At 40.9% G+C, this 18954-nt stretch overlaps 1 protein-coding gene across 1 annotated transcript in view; it reads right to left on the reverse strand.

Annotated features, from left to right (window-relative positions):
• Positions 1-6482, reverse strand: part of ETFA (electron transfer flavoprotein subunit alpha) — a 69952-nt gene extending 63470 nt beyond the window's left edge. Inside the window, exon 1 of the mRNA XM_051982439.1 lies at positions 6313-6482. Within this exon, the coding sequence (XP_051838399.1) occupies positions 6313-6375 (63 nt within the window). The 5' untranslated portion in view covers positions 6376-6482. The remainder of the gene's footprint in view (positions 1-6312) is intronic.
• Positions 6483-18954: the final 12472 nt, after the last annotated feature.

Genomic DNA, 18954 nt, shown 5'->3' on the forward strand with positions numbered 1-18954 from the left:
TAAATGGTCAATGACTGAAGAACAGCTGAACAAACTAGAATATAAAACATAGCAAGATACTATTAATCCACCAAAAAAAGATAGGTAGTAGTGTAGCAGATAGAAGAGTATACTCAGGGTCAAGTAGGCCTGGCTTCAAGGTCTGTCTCTGGCATATGCTGGCAGTGGCCATGGCTAAGTCATAACCACCCAGGGCCTCCCTCAGGCAGCAAATTCTCTAAGACTAAAGTTAGTCACACTACTGCTCTGCATCAATAGAGAAGGGTCACTCTAAAAGATCCAAATCTGAACAAAAAAGGAAAAAAGAATAGAAATGAACAAATAAGAGGAACTACCTATCACTTTCTTAATTTTTGTTGAACTTTAAATAATGAAAGTTTATGATCTTATTACAACCTTTTTTGTCTCTCTGTTTGAAAGCTTCTATTTGTTGAAGGGCATGAAATTTATAGTCAAACATTTTTATCCAAAAGGAACAAAGTATTATTTTTTTTTAATTTGTTATTAGCATTATAGAATGACAGAACTAGGATGGGCCACAGAAATAATAAAGCCCAACACCTCCCTTTTAAGATGAAAATATTCCCATGTCAGCAATGGCAGAATAGTGACTAAAACCCAGAATTATTTCCCAACCCAGTGCTCTTTCTACCACACTGTGCTGTGTTGTTTTAGTTTGGTTTCTCCCAATTATATACTAGCCTCAAACACTTAAAAAACTAGGTAACATTACTGGAATTTAAGCTGCTTGAAGACAGGAACTCCAGTTGAATTACTTTTGAGAGGCAGCTTGGTATAATGAATTAGGGCTAGACTTGTCAGAGACTTGGGTTCAAATTTCATTTAAAGAGTCTTATTTAGGCAATTCATTCAACAGCCTCAGTTATTTATCTCAAAACAAAAACACCAAGTATGTGTGCTACTTTCTTTTCACATATGTTCTGATTGAAAAGAGATCACATAAAGTGTTTCACAAATTTTAAAGTACTAAATAAATGTCAGTTATTATCATTATGGTTTACTCAGTGTCTTTCACTCATTATCCACTTATCGAATGTTCAAAAACATTTTTTTAAAAAAATATTTGCCATATAAAATGAATGAATAAACTTAAGTTTCCATGATCTGTGGAAAACACAACAATGTTCTAAGTATTCAACAGAGGTGATTAAGGCCATTTCCTTCTTAGAGAGGTAAACTAGAGTCACAAAATATCAAAGACAGAAATAACCCTAAGAATCCATAATATTAGTGCTGACAAGGACTTTCAACTATAGAATGCCCTAACAATAAATCATTTTCACCTCCATCCTTTCTGCTATTCCCAAAGTAACCAGCCTCCTACAAGTCCTCATTGCCTCTCACCTGTACTGCTCTAATCACTGACTCAAAGCTCTCCCTCTCCAATCCACTGTCCACATAGTTGTAGCCACAATGATTTTCCTTTAGTCTTAAGTCTGACCACTATCTTAAAAGAAAAAAATTTAGTCCAATTCCTGCATTTTACAGGGGAGGATGTTGCAAGTTGTAAAACTAAAATGGTATAACTGAACAAGTCCTAACTTCTAAAATCATCTCCAATTTACTCCAGATTTATCTGTACATAGTTGTGTGCATGCCATCTTCCCATTAAAGTATAGGCTCCTTGAGAACAGGGATTTTTTTTTTTTTTTTGCTTTTCTTTGCATCTCCAACATTTAACATAGCACCTGACACACAACACGCATTTAATAAAAGCTTGCTGACTTTAACTTAAAGTCAGAAGACCTCAGCTATGTCTGACTCTGAGCAAGTCACATGATCACTAGGCCCCTGTTTCCTTCTCTATGAAATCAGGACTGGGCGCCATGATTTTTAAGATCACTTCCAGCTCCATACCACTACAAAATAGAAAGAGATACACAGAAATAACCACACAGCACCATCAAGCAAAGAAAAGGAACAAATGTCTCCAACCAAGGGAAATGATGTGGAGAAACTCAATTTTAAAAAAGGAAAATGACTACATATTTTGTCTCTCTCAGATTTCCAGAAATGATCCCAAAAACTTCACAGACTTTAGCTACAAATAGAATTTTTGAGTGTGCATGTAACTGAATACTAAATTTTCCTTTCAGTCTCTCTTCAAACATCCCTAGTCCCCATCATCTACAGTGGCAAGAAAACTTCCCAGCCTCTCCTCAGTTGATAATTTTGGAACCTATATTCTGGGGGTCTGGCAGAATAGCTAGGTAAAATGCATTTCTATCCACTTTAAAGAACTTTTAAAGGAATTGAATAGAAACACAAAGGAAAAGACACACATATAGTCTCCTTTGTCTTTGCTTTTAATCTCAGGGGAAAAAATAGTCTACTTTAGGCATGCTGATCACTTTTTTTCCCTGAAGTTCTACCCAAAATGATTTTTAAAAGTCACTTTTTTTCTGTTAATAACTTAACAATAATGTAACTGAACGTAGCATGAGGAACTGGAAAGGATGAAGTTCTGCCCAGCATTAACTAGCAATGTGACCTCAGGCAAGTCTCATCCATAAAATGAAAAGGAGGGCAATAACTGTTTCTAAAGTTCTATAATTCATTCTACTTTATTTAAATTAAATAAATTAATCCTCTACTTTTTTAGTAATAAAACATGGCAGCTTTTAGAAAACCAGATGAAAACATCTGCATGACATTGATTTCAACATTAAAAGTATGCTCAATTTACTTCATTTCAAAAACAGGAAAGTCCCTAAATAGACACCTTGGCAGTCAGCATCATTTTACAGAATGTGCCTCATACAATAAATTTCTCCTAGAAACCTCCCCTTCCCAATTGGCTCCAATTCTCCTTTCAAAAAAGATTAAAACCAAAATTGTGAATTACAGAGTACAAATTCCATCAATCAAGACTCTGACCAACCTTCTGATTTTTCTACAGTACTTCCATAGCTTCTGACAAAACAGGCCTTAGAGTAAACCTCTGCCCTAACAGCAAACTCTGATGACCTTGAAAGCATGCTTCATGAACTCCCCAAACACCTTTCTTTGCTTTTTTTCCTTTAGGTACAAATGTTTCACATTCAGATTAATGACACCATGCAAAAGTAACAGAATCAAGTCTGGCCTCCTCTCATTTCCTTCACTTTTGTTCTATGCTTCTTCACTGGACGTGCTCAGAGCCACCTCTTGGGCCAGAATGAGAATTGGACCTCTTTTGCATCTTCTGATCAATCCTCACACTGACTTCTTCCACTTCCCAAATTTTCTGGGTAGAGAAGGACTTTTAAGGTCATGCAATCTAACCACTGAGGCAGAATCCCTTCTCCCACCTCCATCAAGCTGCCAGTAGAGTTTTACAATGAGAGCAATGCTTTCCTTTTGGATAGCTGTCACTTGTGCTGTCCTCAGATTGCTCCTAAGTCTAGAGGCCTGAATCAAGACAAAAGCACAGGCCTGACCCTGGTTCCCTAAATCTTATCTTTTCAGTTAAAGACCAGCACCAATTCACTCCAAGTACTCTCTTCTCCACTTCTTTCAACTGCATAACTGCTACAGCAGGGACACATTCTAACTTGTCACTGTTCCTCCTAAAATCCAGCACTCAGAACAGAATGTAACACTCTGACCAGAGCAGACTATTTAAAGATAAACTTTAAAAAATAGTTCCTAACTTTAATCTTTCCTTAATCACCTAGTTCCCCATGTTTATTTTCAGAGTAAATGGACTGAAACAATTTAAAGGAAAAAAGCTTGAGATCATGGGTCTTCAGGCATTTCCTCAATGGACTGAACAGCCACTGATCACTTTCTCCTGTATTCTTATCAATGTTTTCCCATAAGACCTTCACCAAAGGACCACAGGGAGAATTATAGTTCTTTGGGATCCCAGGGTCTAAAATGCATTAACTCTCACTTTTATTGACAAGACACCTCTCTTCTGGGTCTTTTAAACTGTTACTCAGATTCCCGGGGGGAGGAAGGGGGAGTTAACACTCTGCAGCTTGCCCTTATCCCTTATGCATTTCCCAACTGTCCTTAGGGCTAGAGATGGGATGATATTTTTATTTTACTGATATGATAGGGGTAGGAGAATAGGTCCAGACTTCTTTCCTGTTTTGTTTTCCCACTCTGGCAGTTACTCCTTTCCTCACATATTTGTAATTCAAATTTATTTCATCAAGCACGGGCCCTGGATGACTAGAGGGGGGACTGATTCTCCTTGAGTGACTTCTAAATTTAAAAATAAGTCAAGGGCAAATTCCTTTGGAACCTTACCAAAGACCATTCGAAATTTCCATCTTTAGATACTTGTCACCAAGTCAGACTTTATGAGGATTACTTACAAGTCACTCAGATGATACTGAGAGAGCACTAGAATAAGGAGAAAGAGACATTTAGAACCTCAGATCATGTTTTGCTTAAACCACTGCATAAAATTCATTTAATCCCTGAATAGGATCAATGAATAAACATTCATTAAGCACCTACCAAGTGCCTACCACTACACTAAGAGCTAGAGGGAGAGGGAGAGGGAGAGGGAGAGGGAGAGGGAGAGGGAGAGGGAGAGGGAGAGGGAGAGGGAGAGGGAGAGGGAGAGGGAGAGGGAGAGGGAGAGGGAGAGAGAGAGGAGAGAGAGAGAGAGAGGAGAGAGAGAGAGAGGAGAGAGAGAGAGAGAGAGAGAAGGTAATCCTTGCCTTCAGGAAGTTTACAGTTTAATGAGTGCGATAAGCAAACAAATGTACACAAAGCAAATAATAACCGCAGGATAAATAGGACATAGGTAGCAGAAGACTTAGAAGAAGGGGAGAGGAAGGCTTCCAGTAAAAGGGATTTTATCTGAAAATTAAACGAAATCATAGCTGGAGAGGAAGTGTGTTGCAAGGATGGGAGAAACCCGCGTCACTGGACAGAAACGTATGTATTGGGGAATAAGGAATGAGAAGACCAGAAAGGTAGAGACTAAAAGCCTTCTACAGTACTTCCACACTAAAAGGACTAAACGCGTTTTCTATTTGGGGAATCACTGGAGCTCATGAGCAAGAGAGTGACAAGTTTGGAAAGTCAAACAGAGCCCCTCCTGGGGGCTGCCAGGTCAAAAGAGAGAAGGGGCTATGCTGGAGAGGTGGCAGGCTGCCTTGCGGCTGGGAGCCTGAGGGGCGGAGGGGAGGGAAACGGCGACCTCCTCTTGGGACACGTGGAGGTTAGGAGCCTCCTGGACATCCAGTCCGAAGAGCAGAGGCTGAAAGTCAACAGAGAAGTCAGAGCGGAATGTTTGCATCTGAGGGTCACCGGCACAGACTAAGTCCTCAGGCACTGCTGGGGTCACCAGACGAGTTATTACTGGGGGAGAGGGCCCGGACGGAGTCCTCAGGGATGGTTCTGGGGCATGGGATGGACGAGGACCTAGCAAGAAGACAGGCAGGAGAACTAGGAGAGAGATGCCTCAAAGGCGGAATGATAGGGAGGAGAGAAGAAACCACCGAGGGCTGGCTGGGAGGGATGAGCCCCTCGGCTTCCCCACATCTACCCTGGGTACCCGGCTGCCAAATGGACAAGAACGCCAGGGCCCACTCGGGCAGGATTCTGGTCAAACCGGCTCTTCAGTCACACTCCAGGTCGTCTGACAACCAACCTTAATCCCTGCCTGGCCCTCCCACGAGGTCACCCCCACGACCCAACAAAAGAGCCTAAAGGGAGCTGTCCTGCCCAGCCCCGAAGTCTGGGGTCCCACGGCCCTGGTTCTGCCCCATGGACAAGCCCGGGGCTATGAGTCAGCTGAGAGCAGGGTGCCCAGAAGCCTGGGAGGGAGGGGTCCCGGGAAGATTTCAGACCCACAACGTGATTTAGAACAGGGGCTCCCACTCGCCGCCCCCCACCGGAAGTCGGGAGAAGTCAGGGAGATGACGTCCTGCAGGGGATTCTGAGCTGTCAGTGCTGGGTGGGAGAAGGGCATGGAGCAGGTGGGGGCTTCCGGGAATGGCTGCGAGGTCAAAGTTCGGGGTCTGGCCCCCACTCCTACCAGTCGGCGCTGGGAAGTCGCCCGAGAGGTGGAGGCTGGAGGCTTAGCTCCGAAAGGGCAGCTCGGGCCATTCTGGACTCCGAAGTCCGAGGACCTGGGTTCGGGTCCAGGCTCTGCAAGTCCCTCCCCCTCTCTAAGTCTCAGTTTCCCGTCTGCTCACGGAGATAACCATGGGCCCAGCTTCCCCTCCCCGGTGGTTTCGGGATGCCCCGGGCCAAGAACTCAGCAGGCGCCTTAGCGGTGCGCGCTGCCAAGCTTGGGGCCCTCATGGGGTGTCTCCGCTCTCGGGCCTCGACCCCAGCTGCCCTCACCGTGACCCGCCTCAGGCGCGCGGGAGCCGCCGCCGCCGCCCGGAATATGGCCGTTGCCGCCATTGCTGCTGCTCCCCCGCCGCCGGCTGCGGCTCCTGCCCTGGCCCGGCCTCCTCAGCTCCGGCGCCCGCTCCGGTCCCACGGACCTCAGCTCAACTCCGGCTCGGAGACCGACCTAACTCTCGCGAGACTTGGCCCGAGCCCCTGTACACACCCCCCACACTCCCAAACGGAGTCCAAGAGCGAGAATTCGGGCTCGGGGGCAGCCCATTGGCGGCCACGCAGCCAATCAAGAGTGGCGGGAGTCGAGGCGGGGCTCAAAGGAGTGGGAGGAGCTAGTAAGTAGGGCAAAGGCCACGGCAGCGCCCGAAGGCGGGGCGGGCTGACCCGTTTGGGCGCTGTGACCTTGGGCGGGCTGCGCCTGCTCCTTCAGCTCCGTGGCGCCCGTGGGCTCGGGCCCAGGAAGCGGAAGGGGCGGGAGCGGGCAGCCTTGGGGTCGTGCTCGCCTGCTTCAGCAGGAGGGCTCTGTGCGTACCTTCCCTCTTGGGCCTTGGAGCCCGCTTGGCAGGACTTGGACCGTGGGATTGAGGCGACGCCCCCAGCTTTCTTACCTACCTGTTGTTTTGTGAGGGGCAAAGAAAGACCTGTTTGAGAAGCACTTCTCATTCACACGGTAGCCGCCAAATCAGTACTGCCTCCCTCCCCCACGTATGTTTAATTTGTATTGAGAACTTGTTTATTTTGCCTTCTCCAATAAGCCTCCAATTTACCCAAAAAACCAAAAAAACTACATTAACCCTTAAGGCTAAATGCTCTCTGAAAATAATGTAAAAAATAAAATATAATTTTTTTAAAATTAAGAGCAAAAGAAGTCCAGCCAAACTAACCAGCACATCAACAGTCTGACAAAATAGGTGCTGTTCCACACAATCCATGGTCTCCCGTCAAGGACCGCCAAACATAATAAACCCCCCTTCTTCAGCGGGAAGGACACGCCTAGGTACCTCTCCTTAAAGCTCGTTGCGTTGTGGATGTTGTTTCCAGTGTTTGCCGTTGTGTAGTTTGTTCTTTGTTCTGCTTATTTCACTTCGCTCCCGTTCTTAGAAACCGTCTTTGCTTCTTGGTATCTTCATATTTGTCTTTCCTTTGGACCCAATAATATTATATTACCTAACAACGTACTGGCCTGGGCATGAATTGAATTTAAGTGAGGCAGTTGTACAGAAGTGTCAACCTCCTTCTCTCTTCCAGAGCCATCCGCGCCCAGAGTCAGAGAGCGGGTGATGGCCCCGGATGCAGGGCCCCAGAGGCTTGCTTCCAATCCGGGTGGTCACTGAAGCCAGTTGTTCCCAAATGCCCATTCTTCCAGGGAAGTCTTCGCTTGCTGACGTAGGCAACCCCTCCCTCAGCAGCAGCCTGGAAGCCTGCCGGGTCCCCTCAGCCTTGTGTAGCCCATCTGCTCAGAAAGTTCTGTTCAGTATTTCCACTTCAAATGCTGGCGGTCACACTGGGGGGATCAGAGGTGGGCGATGGGCCCTGAAAAAGGGCCCTCCCCCCAGAGGTGCTACTCCTCCCAGACACCCCTCTGCCCTTATACGCACTCCAATATCCAGGGGTACCGGCCTTCCTACTGTTCCTCAGACCAGACAGGTAAGACCTTTCCTCAACCTGCACCCGAAGCTGAAATGCTCTCCCTTCTTCTCTCCATTTGGATTCCCTGGCTTCCTTCAAGATTGAATTCAATGGGAGATAATTGGGGGAAGGCACAAATCTCTGATTTCTAATCTATTGAAAATAAAATTAACTTGCCAAGAAAAAAAAAAGGATTGAGTTCAAATCCTACATTCCACAAGAAGCCTTTCAGATCTCCCACCCACCCCTCAACCCACGGTTTCCACTCTCTGAGATCACCTCCCATTTGTCTTATATGTGGATCATCGGTTGCTAGTTGATCCCCCCACCTGAGCTCCTTGAGAACAGACACGGTTGTTGCCTTTCTTAGTATCCCTTACATTTAGTTCAACACCTGGCACGTAGTGAGTGTGCAATAAATACATGCTTATTGATTCAATTTGACCTAGCTTAGCCTTGTGGATTGAAATCAGGGGAAGCCTGGGTTTAAACTCGATCACTGAGACTAGCTGAGTGACCATGGGCTAAGGTTACATCCCCTACTCCAGAGCCGCAGACAAATGGCTTAAGATATATGGTTGGTTCATGGGTCTGGGGTATTCCATGTACAATATGTATGGGACCAATATTTATTTCCTACCCATGGAAAAAAATGCTAGGCAGAAAACCAACACATTAACAGAAAGACTTAAAAACTATTGTTGTATTCTGCCAAGGGGGTGATACTTAAAACCATCTAAATGTGACACAGTTTTCAGGACTGTTCATTAGACATTTCACTTAGCCAGGAACTAAAAAGTTCATGTCTTTGGAAGCCAGGCCAGGGATTGGCTCAGCCCCTGCCTACTGGTCCTTTTCTCTAAAAGCCCTGGAGTAGCTGTAAGAATTCATTGATTATTGGGATTTAGCTGTGATCAAGAGACCCAGGACCTCCTGACTTCTGGGACCCACAAGCTAGCCTACCAGCCTGGTTAGGTCCATCTTGGAATTGATGCCCATTCACCGGAGACTAAGACAAACAAAGAAGAGGCAGTCCCAAACTCAGGTTCCGACCTAAAGCTGAACGCTGGCTTTGACTGCCGCGTCGTTGCAGTTTGGTTGTATTCCAGAGTAAAAAAAAAGGCCACTTTCTCCCCACCCCCAACTTCTCCAGTCAAATATACCAGACATAGGTCACCCCCTTTTAAATATCTGGCTCTTATGGCTCATCGGCCAATAAGGAAATTGCTTAGTCATTCCCAAAGGGCCCATGTGGTCAGTGAGAAGCAGGTAGGGCAACTTCGTGCATGATCCCAGAGTTGGCCCTATAAGCTCATTTGCAATTCAAGCCCCATTATAGTTCTATTTAATTTTTCAGAAGCTAGTGTTCTATGACTCAAGTCCATCCAACAACACTCATAGACTATTGGCATTTTAAAAGTAGTTAAAGGAACTTTGCAATTTCTGAAGGCAATCTAACCCACTTTCTTTTCTCCTGTTTAATTCTAAACCTATCTCTAAATTTTGTACATAGTAGGAGCTTAATCAATGTTATACATTGACAGAGAAACCATCCCAAGTCATTCATTCTTATCAGAGAAATTGTTGTCTATTTTCAAAGAGAATGACATAGCATCAAGGAGGTGATATTGTGACTTGTAAGTGAATTGAATTTAAGCAAGAAAAGGCTGTGCTGAGTCACCAACCTCACTTTCCCCTTCAGAGCCACCTTGATCGAATGGCCAGATGTAGAGCTGGAGATGACACTCTCCCTTCTCCCCCTGCCCTCTTCCCCCCCCCCCCTGCCCCAAGGTCCAATCAGTGGTTATGGCTAGATAAGAATTAGGCAGAAAATAATAAAGGTAATGTATTAATGAAAGAAATTCTGGAATTGTAGTCAAAAGACTTATGTTCAAGTCAGGACTCTGCTAAGTCACCCTGTATGACTGAGGGATTTTTGTTTTTTTAAATCTCTAATGTGAGGGAATGTGGTTTCCAAGATCCCTTCCAACTCCAAATTTGAAATACTATTTTTATTGAATTTTTGTAAATACCATTCTTTCTACCTTCCCTTTAATCTCAGAGAAGAGGGGTCCTTGAACTTTCTAACAGTTAATCTCCATTTTTGCCCTCAATCTGATATTCTCCCTTCAATTTCTTCATTAATCTTGTTATACCATTCAACCCCTCTCCATGTTGCATTTTTCAACATCTTTAATTTGTTTCCCTCAGAATATAATATGTTTAAGTCTTTTCTATCTGGAAAAACCAACAACAACAACAACAACAACAACAAAAAAATGCTACCTTTTCCTTCCCCTTCTGAAGCAATTTTCCTATATCTGTACATCCCTTCCATGGCAATTACTTAGGAAGGCCTCCTCTGTCATCATTCAAACAGTCCTTAGCCCTTTGCATTCTTGTTTCTCTCTCCATCACTCTACTTCATCACATTCACTCTACTCTAGTTGCTAAACACAATGGAGTTTTTAAAATTTTTATAATAGCCTTTTATTTTTCAAAATACATGCAAAGGTAATTTTCAGCATTCACTTTTGCAAAACTTTGTGTTCCAAATTTTTCTTCCTCCTTCCCCTAGACAACAAGCATTCCAATATAATTTAAAACATATGCAATTCTTCTAAACATGCTTATCATGCTGCACAAGAAAAATCAGATCAAAGGGATAAAAAATGAGAAAGAAAAAAGCAAGCAAACAACAACAACAAAAGGTGAAAATACTATGCTGTGATCCACATTCAGTCTCTATGTTTTTCTCCCTGGAAGTGAATGGCACTTTCCATCTCAAGTCTATTGGAATTACCTTTAATCACCTTATTGTTGAAAAGAACAAGAATGTACTTTTTAATAAACTCACCCTCCTTTATCCTGTACTACCATACAATGTGAATGACTCCCACTTTCCCCATAGATTCATTATAACTATACTCCCACTCTTCTGTAGAAAAACTAACAACTCCTTCTCTCTCTCCTCTCCTAGCTCCTCATGTATTTCTCTTTCCTTCAAAATGGACAGTTCCCAAGGGTCTGTTCTTTTCTTTTGAGAGAATCTCATCTATTTTTGTTGCTTCAATGGACACCTCAGTGTGGAATCATAAGATCAGACATTTAAAGTTGAAAGAAACCTCAGAGGGGATCATTTATTGAGGGTCAGGCAGATTTAATTGATTGGCCCAAAGTCATATTGTATCACAAAAAAGATGTGAATCTGGGTCCTCTAACTCTGGAGCCAGGGTCTTTCTCCTGCTCAACTCCAGTGAGTTTTGCCTTGAAGAGAAAAATACAAATCTCTCTCTTTTGCATGTAAAATACTTCACAATCTGGCCCAGATTTACTGCATAGAACTGCTTGACACCTTCGATGATCCCGCCAAATGGATTTTGGTGGTTTTTTACACTAATCCTTGGCAGGTTTGCAAAACATCATACAGACATTATCCCCTGCTAAGACGCACAATGAGGTGCAGGTCAGCATTGTGGGTATTATTGTCAACCTCATTTATAGATAAGGAAACTGAGTTCACCAAGTTTGACTTAATATCTAACCTATGATCACACAATTAGGAATCAAAACAAGATCTCTCTGAATCGAGGTCCCAGATTCCTTCCACTCTACCATGCTGTCTCTAAGTTGATGTCTCAGTTTAATTACTTGGTGGCTCTAATTCCACCCACCTCCTACTCTCCTATCTCTCCCGTACCCCACTACTACCCCCACCAATCCATCAATTCCCCTTCTTTACCAAGGATCTTTGCTTTCAGATGGTTTGTTAAGGTTTATTGTGACAAATAAGAGTTCACAATTGGTGTTGACTGCAAAGAGTTTCTGAAACCTTAAAGCATTAAGTAGAAATAAATTATTATTAGGAATATTTAAGCAAAACAAAGAGGAAGTTGTATATAATAACAGTGCTATTATTTCAAGAACTGTGAAAGACTAAATAATTCTGAGTATTTGTAAATACTCAAATCAATCATAAAGAGCCTATGAAGGAAGATAATATCCATCTCTGGAGAAAGAACTTATAAATACCAGTATGTATAGTAGGGTTTTATATTTATACAAATATAAATAAAAAACATTTATACAGATATAAAATATAGATAGATAGATGATATAGATATCATAGCCTTCTCTCATGTGGGGTGGGGAAGGAGGAAGTCAACCCAGAGCTTCAAATGTAACAAAAAATAAAATTTTATTTTTCATTTTAGTAATATTTCAATTTTCCGATCTGTAAAATGAGTTCAGTTGGTCCTCAGAGGCATCTTCAAACTTTAGATATCTGATTCTATGAGCCTACTCTGAGGTGATGACTGAAGCAACAAAACATTTTAGTACAGTACAAGACCAACTAAAGTTTTCTTTTGATGTGTATTTTAAAAATTTCTCTAAATCAAAAGGTTAATTTGGTAGCTCAAATTATTTACTATAGATTAATATGGAATTATTGGAAAGTGTGCTGATCATATTTTTGGAGAAATAAAAATAAAGCATGTATGTTGGTAATGGGAAAAAAAAGAATTTTAAAATATCTTTAAACTCCATCGCCAATTCTTCTAAACATATTTCCACATTTATCATGCTGCACAAGAAAAATCAGATCAAAAGGGGAAAAATTATAAGGGGAAAAAAAAAACAAATAAACACCACCACCATCAAAAGGTGAAAATACTGTACTGTGATCTACAGTACAGTATTTAATGTAGATATAAGAGTTTGAGACTGCTTACTAAATCAATCAAAGGTGGATTTGGATCCCTAAAAACCCAAGTTGAAGTATTACAATCTGAATGATTGGAGCTGGAGAAGTAGGCCCAGAGGGGATATAGATCTTTTGGATAAGATCTTAACCCTGCCTTCATGGAGTTTACAATCTCATAGAAAGCTATAATAAACACCGATAATTATATAAATTTATTAGAGAGGTAAAAAATAAAGCACTATTTGAAGGTCAAAGTAAAAGTTGTTACCAACAGGTAGAGTTATGAGATGTGTCCAAAAGGAGACATCATTTTATTTGGGTACAGATGATCTTTGGCCCTAAGAAGTAAGGGAACACAATTTCCTTTCATTGGAGGACTATTGGTGAGCAATCAGACATCATTGATTTGTCCATTGGTTTTGCTGAAATACTTAGTTTAAAAAAATCTGTTATAAAGAAAAATTTGATGGGTGGCTGGTTGAGGAGTCTATTGAATAGAGGTATAGATATGGGAGGCAAATTCTAGGAGACAAAGAAGAGCCTATTTTGCTTAGATCCCAGAGTGCATGGAGCGACCTAATAGAAGCAATTATGTCAAGTCTTAAAAATGTCAGACTAAAGAATTGAAACTTTCTAGACATTAGGAAAATTCTTGAACAAAGTAGTAATGGGAGTAGATATTGGGGAGGCTATGGCCATAGGGGGAAAACAGCAAGTAAGGATCCCAGTTCTAGATCTCAGATCCAGAGGCAGGTTTTTTTTTTTTTTTTAATTAAAGCTTTTTATTTTCAAAACATATGCCTGGATAATTTTTCAACATTGACCCCTGAAAACCTTATGTTCCAATTTTTCCCTCCTTCCCCCTATTACCCCTACACAGCAAGCAATTTGATATATGTTAAACATGCTAAAAAATATGTTAAATCCAACATAGGCATACATATTTATACAATTATCTTGCTGCACAAGAAAAATCAAATCAAAAAGGGAAAAAAATGAGAAAGAAAAAAAGCAAGCAAACAACAAAAAAAGTGAAAATACTATGTTGTGATCCACACTCAGTTTCTATAGTTTTCTCCCTAGATGCAGATGGCTCCCTTCAACACAAGACCATTGGAACAGATCTGATTCATCTCATTGTTGAAGAGAATCACATCCACCAGAATTGATCATCGTATAATCTTGCTATACATTGCATGTAGAATGATTTCCTGGTTCTGCTCACCTACATTCAGCATAAGTTCATGTAAGTCTCTCCAGACCTCTCTGGGATCATTCTGCTGATCGTTTCTTATAGAACAATAATATTCCATAATATTCACATACTATAACTTATTCAGCCATTCTCCATCTGATGGGCTCCAGTCAATTTCCAGTTTCTACCCACTACAAAAATGGCTGCCACAAACATTTTTGCACATGTGGGTCCCTTTCACTTTTTCACAATCTCTTTGGGATACAGGCCCAATAGAGAAACTTCTGAATCAAAGGCTTTGCACAATGTGATAGCACTTTGGGCATAGTTCCAAATGCTCCCCACCACAATGTATCAGTGTCCCAGTTTTCCCATATCCCCTCCAACATTTGTCATTATCTTTTCCTGTCATCTTAGCCAAACTATGTAGTGGTATCTCAGAGTTGTCTTAATTTGCGTTTCTCTGATTAATAGTGATTTGGAACACCTTTTCATGTGACTAGAAATTGTTTCACTTTCTTCATCGGAAACTTGTCTGTTCATATTCTTTGACTATCAATTGGAGAATGACTTGGTTCCTTATACATTTGAGTCAATTCTCTATAGAAATTAGAAATGAGGCCTTTATCAGAACTCTCGAATATAAAAATGATTTCCCAGTTTAATTCTTCTCTTCTAATTTTGTCTGTATTAGTTTTGTTTGTATAAAAAAATTTTAATTTAATATAATCAGCCTATTTTGTGTTCAGTAATAACCTCTAGTTTTTCTTTGGCTATAAATTTCTTTCTTCTCCACAGATCTGAGATAAACTATCCTTAGTTCTTCTAATTTGCTTATGATATCACTCAGAGCCGGTTTAAATGCAGCTATTATTAGCCTAGAATAGGGGGAATCCCTCCATGAAAGAGGGAGCAAAAAGTAGTCCAGCCTCCCTGGACCAAATTGCCACATCAGCACCAAATCAAATTAGTTTGGCTTCTTACCTAAAGGATGTGGAGGTAACTTCTAGAACCTCATAGCCTTCATCCCTATGGGGAGAGTCCTATATATTCAGGGAGCCCTATAAGGGGCCAGCTTTTCCTCTGAAAAGGAACGCTTGAATTCTTTGCCTTTTCTTTAATTGTTTTGGTTGGAGAAAGGCTTCTACAAACATCAAAAGTTGGTAACCTAATATAACTTCATAAAATGATGTTTGCTTGTTAAAATTGCATCATCATGTATTTGGAAGTACAGAAGAATGTTAATTCCTAAGTGTGATAGTGAATTATGCAATACTGATTTTTCCTGACACACTTTAGTGCAAGGCACTGGGGAAGGTGTTTAAAAAAGATAATGTCACTTACTCACTCAAGAACCATTCAAAATTTGGGACTGTTGACTTTGTCAAACCCATCCCAATGGATTTATTGAAAAAGAAAGCATTAAAACTGGGGGATAGTATAAAGATGAGATGGCTGAATTGGTCAATTACTCCACTTTATTTAAAGTAAGTCATACTTCATTATACCTTAATATGTTAACCAGGTAAGAATAGATCTCAACTGGATCAGATTGATCAAAGATATTTTAGCTAAGTTTAATAGGAAATCAGTTCTTATTGATTGAAGGACTATTTAGTGGCATCTTAGAAAGCTGGTATAAAAGCGGAGGCCTAGATTGGAATCAAACATCTGGCAGCAAAAATAAAGGGGAGCCCCTTCTGAGAATCACATAGAGATAGAAGAGCACTTCAGGCTCAGTCTTCTCACCATCCCTGGGCCAGAGGATGGCTTCATGGCCATTGAAGTTGGAGCAATTTGCCATTGTGGGCGAAAGGAGGCAATGACCTAAGAATTAGCCAGGATCTCACCTATGCTTTCCAAGCCTTAGTATGATATGTTCTTCCTGATCTACTTATTCTTGCCCCCCTACTTGGGAACCACTAATCACTCGCATGGGTTGGGTGCTCTGTAATCTATTAGCTTAATTTGGTAGGTGCTTTACTAAGACTTGAGCCCCGTGCTCTTTTCATATTATCATAGGTTTTAATTCTGGAGGTGACCTTAGATATTATCTATGCCAATAAATCCCCTCATTTTTTACAAATAAGAAAACTGTCCAGATTGTTTTTAAACGACTCATCCAAGAGACTTAGATGAACTTAGATGAAGCAAAATGATTATCCAATATTCATCCAGCTAATAAATGGAAGATATTTGATATAAATCAAATTGGATTTGAACTTGAGCCTTTGACTCCAACATGAATGTTCTTCCTTATAAGAGACATAGATGAACTTAGATGCTAAGTGAAATGAGTAGAACCAAGGGAATATTTTGTACAGCACCTACAAAGATTATGTGATGATCAATTCTGATGGATGTGGCTTTTTTCAGCCACAATGAGCTGATTCGGGCCAATTCCAATGGTCTTGTGATGGAGAGACTCATCTGCACACAGAAGGAAGACTGTGGGGTTTGACTGTAAATCATGACATAGTATTTTCACCTTTTTGTTGTCGTTTGCTTGTTTTTGTTTTCTTTCTCATTTTTTCCTTTTTGATCTGAATTTTTGTGCAGCATGATAAATGCGGAAATGTGTATAAAATAATTGCACGTGTTTAACATATAGTGGATTACTTGCTATCTAAGGAAGGGTGTGGGAGAAAGGGAAGGGAAAAAAAAATTTTGGAACATAAGGTTTTGCAAGGTCTCACATGTGACAGTGAAAAATAATAATGGTGGTAGTAGTGATGACAGGTATAACCTCCTATAGAAAGGGGTGACTCCATTCTAGTTTGCTCCTTTATCATCCTCTTTCTCCAATCTCTAATCTTCAACCTCTCTCTCCATCTCACAAGGCTACTTCTATACTACCTACAAACGCATCCATCCTCAAAAAGTCTTCACTTGACCATCATCATGAGTTATCATCCCATATCTCTCCTTCTTCTTATGGCTAAACTCTTTGAGAAGACTATCTACAGTAGATGCCTCCATGATCTTTCTCTTGCTCTCTTTTTAAATTTCTACAATCTGACTTCCAACCTCATCATTTAACCAAACTCATTCCAAAGTTACATGATCTATTAATTGCCAAATCCAATGGCCTTTTCTCAGTCCTTATTCTTCTTGACCCTTTTGCAGACTGACATTGCTGATTACCCTTTTTTCTCTTTGTATGCCCTTCTTTCTAGGATTTAGTGACATTATTTTTTCCTGATTTTACCTATCAGCTCAATTCTCAGTGTCTTCCTGAATCTGGGTCTTGCCCATTAACCCTCTGAGTTCTTCAAAGCTCTTTCCTTGTTTCTTTTCTCCCACTGTACTAGCAATAACCACATCCACAATCCACATCCATACCTCAGTAGTCATGGTTCTATTAGTCCTAACCTGTGGGTGTTAAAGAAGAAAGATGGAGAAAGTATCTTTCCCTCTTAATCTATACCATTATCTCTATCTCTCTTTGTCCATATATGTCTTTCTAGTATATAATGTTTACCACATAGTAAATGCTTCATCAGTGTTTATTGGTTGATGGATTAGAGCCACTAAAGTAACAAATTTAGACATCTTCATCAAAATCATCACCATTATCATAGCAAAACTACTGGTGTTTATGTAGAATATCAAATTTTGCAAAATATTTTATGAGCATTATCTCAATCTGAACCTTACACAGTCCTTGGGCAACAGAAGCTGTAGTTTCATTATCTCTATTTTTCAGGCATTTTGTCTTATTTTGAGTTTTTTAAATTAATTTTTGTGTGTAGCAATTGGGATTAAGTGTCTTGCCTAGGATCAAACAGCAAGGAATCATTAAGGATTTGAACTGAAGGCCTCCTGACTTCAAGGTCAATGCTCTATCCACTGCACCATCTAGCTGCCCCTTTGTGTTTTTTTAAACTGGGGTCCAGAAAAGCAAAAAAAAAAAAAGACTACCCATATTCATAAATGGGAGAGAGAGAATTTGAACTTGAGCCTTTGACTCCAACATGAATGTTCTTCCTCATACACTAGGCTTTAATCATCAGCAAATGGGACCCATCCGCACCAGAGACTGAGGCGCTTTAATTCTTAGGCTAGAACCAAGTATGGGGATGAATTTCATAAGATGAATTTCAATAGGGATAAATGTTTGTTCTTATAATTGGATACAAAAAGTCATATTCACAAGGTCAAGATGAAGGGGACATGTTTAAAAAGCAGTTGTTGAGTGGACCACAAGGTCACTATGAGTCTGCGGTGGATTATGGCCACCAGGAAAACTAATGGGATATTGGGGTGCATTAAAAGGGACACAGCTTCCATTGATAGGGTGATGGTGAATCCATTGTCCTCTGCTCTTGTTCGACCTCTTCTAGAGTATTGTATTGGGTTCTAGATTTAAGAAGGACCTTGATAAGCTGGAGAGGAAAACCAGGATAGTAAAAGACCTTGAATCCATGGCATATGGATTGGTTAAAGGAACTGTGAAAGAGATGACTCATGGGTATGGTGTGGTGATGTTCTTGAGGAATTTAAAAACTAACCTGTGAAAGAGATCTAGAGTTAGAGTTGTTGAGTTTGTTCCAGAGGATGGAACCAGAAGTAATTTTGGGAGGCAACTGCAAAACTGACAATTAGACTTGATGTTAGGGGAAAGTTCCTAATAACTAGAGTCATACCAAAGTGGTTCCCCTATCTTGGAGGTCTTTAAGCCAGGATCTGATGGCCACTTGCCAGATATGTCATACTGGAGATTTCTATTGTTTGTGGGGATTGGACTAAATTATCTGAAATTCTTCCATTGTATGATCTAATATGTTATAGTTTAGTCTGTAGACTATCCATTCCTGGCATGGGAGGAAAATGAATTTTCAATACCAACTCATCAAGAAAATCAATTATTTGCCAAAGATCACCCTTACCTTAAAAAAAAGGGTTTTATATAATTTGGGCCATTTAAAAATGGTATGTCTATTGATTGTACAGAGTAACCAATTCTCTGCCAGGGAGAGTTCTTCAAGTGTTCAGTATACCTCAAAAGATTCTTCCAAACACAGAAATCACCCAGAGAGCAGACAAATTGACTTCAGGGGGGGCAAGCTATCTTGATTCCCAGTAGAAGGAGCCTTTTGCCCCAGGGGTG

This window comes from Antechinus flavipes, chromosome 2 (assembly GCF_016432865.1).
Source record: "Antechinus flavipes isolate AdamAnt ecotype Samford, QLD, Australia chromosome 2, AdamAnt_v2, whole genome shotgun sequence".
Classification (NCBI taxonomy): domain Eukaryota; kingdom Metazoa; phylum Chordata; class Mammalia; order Dasyuromorphia; family Dasyuridae; genus Antechinus; species Antechinus flavipes.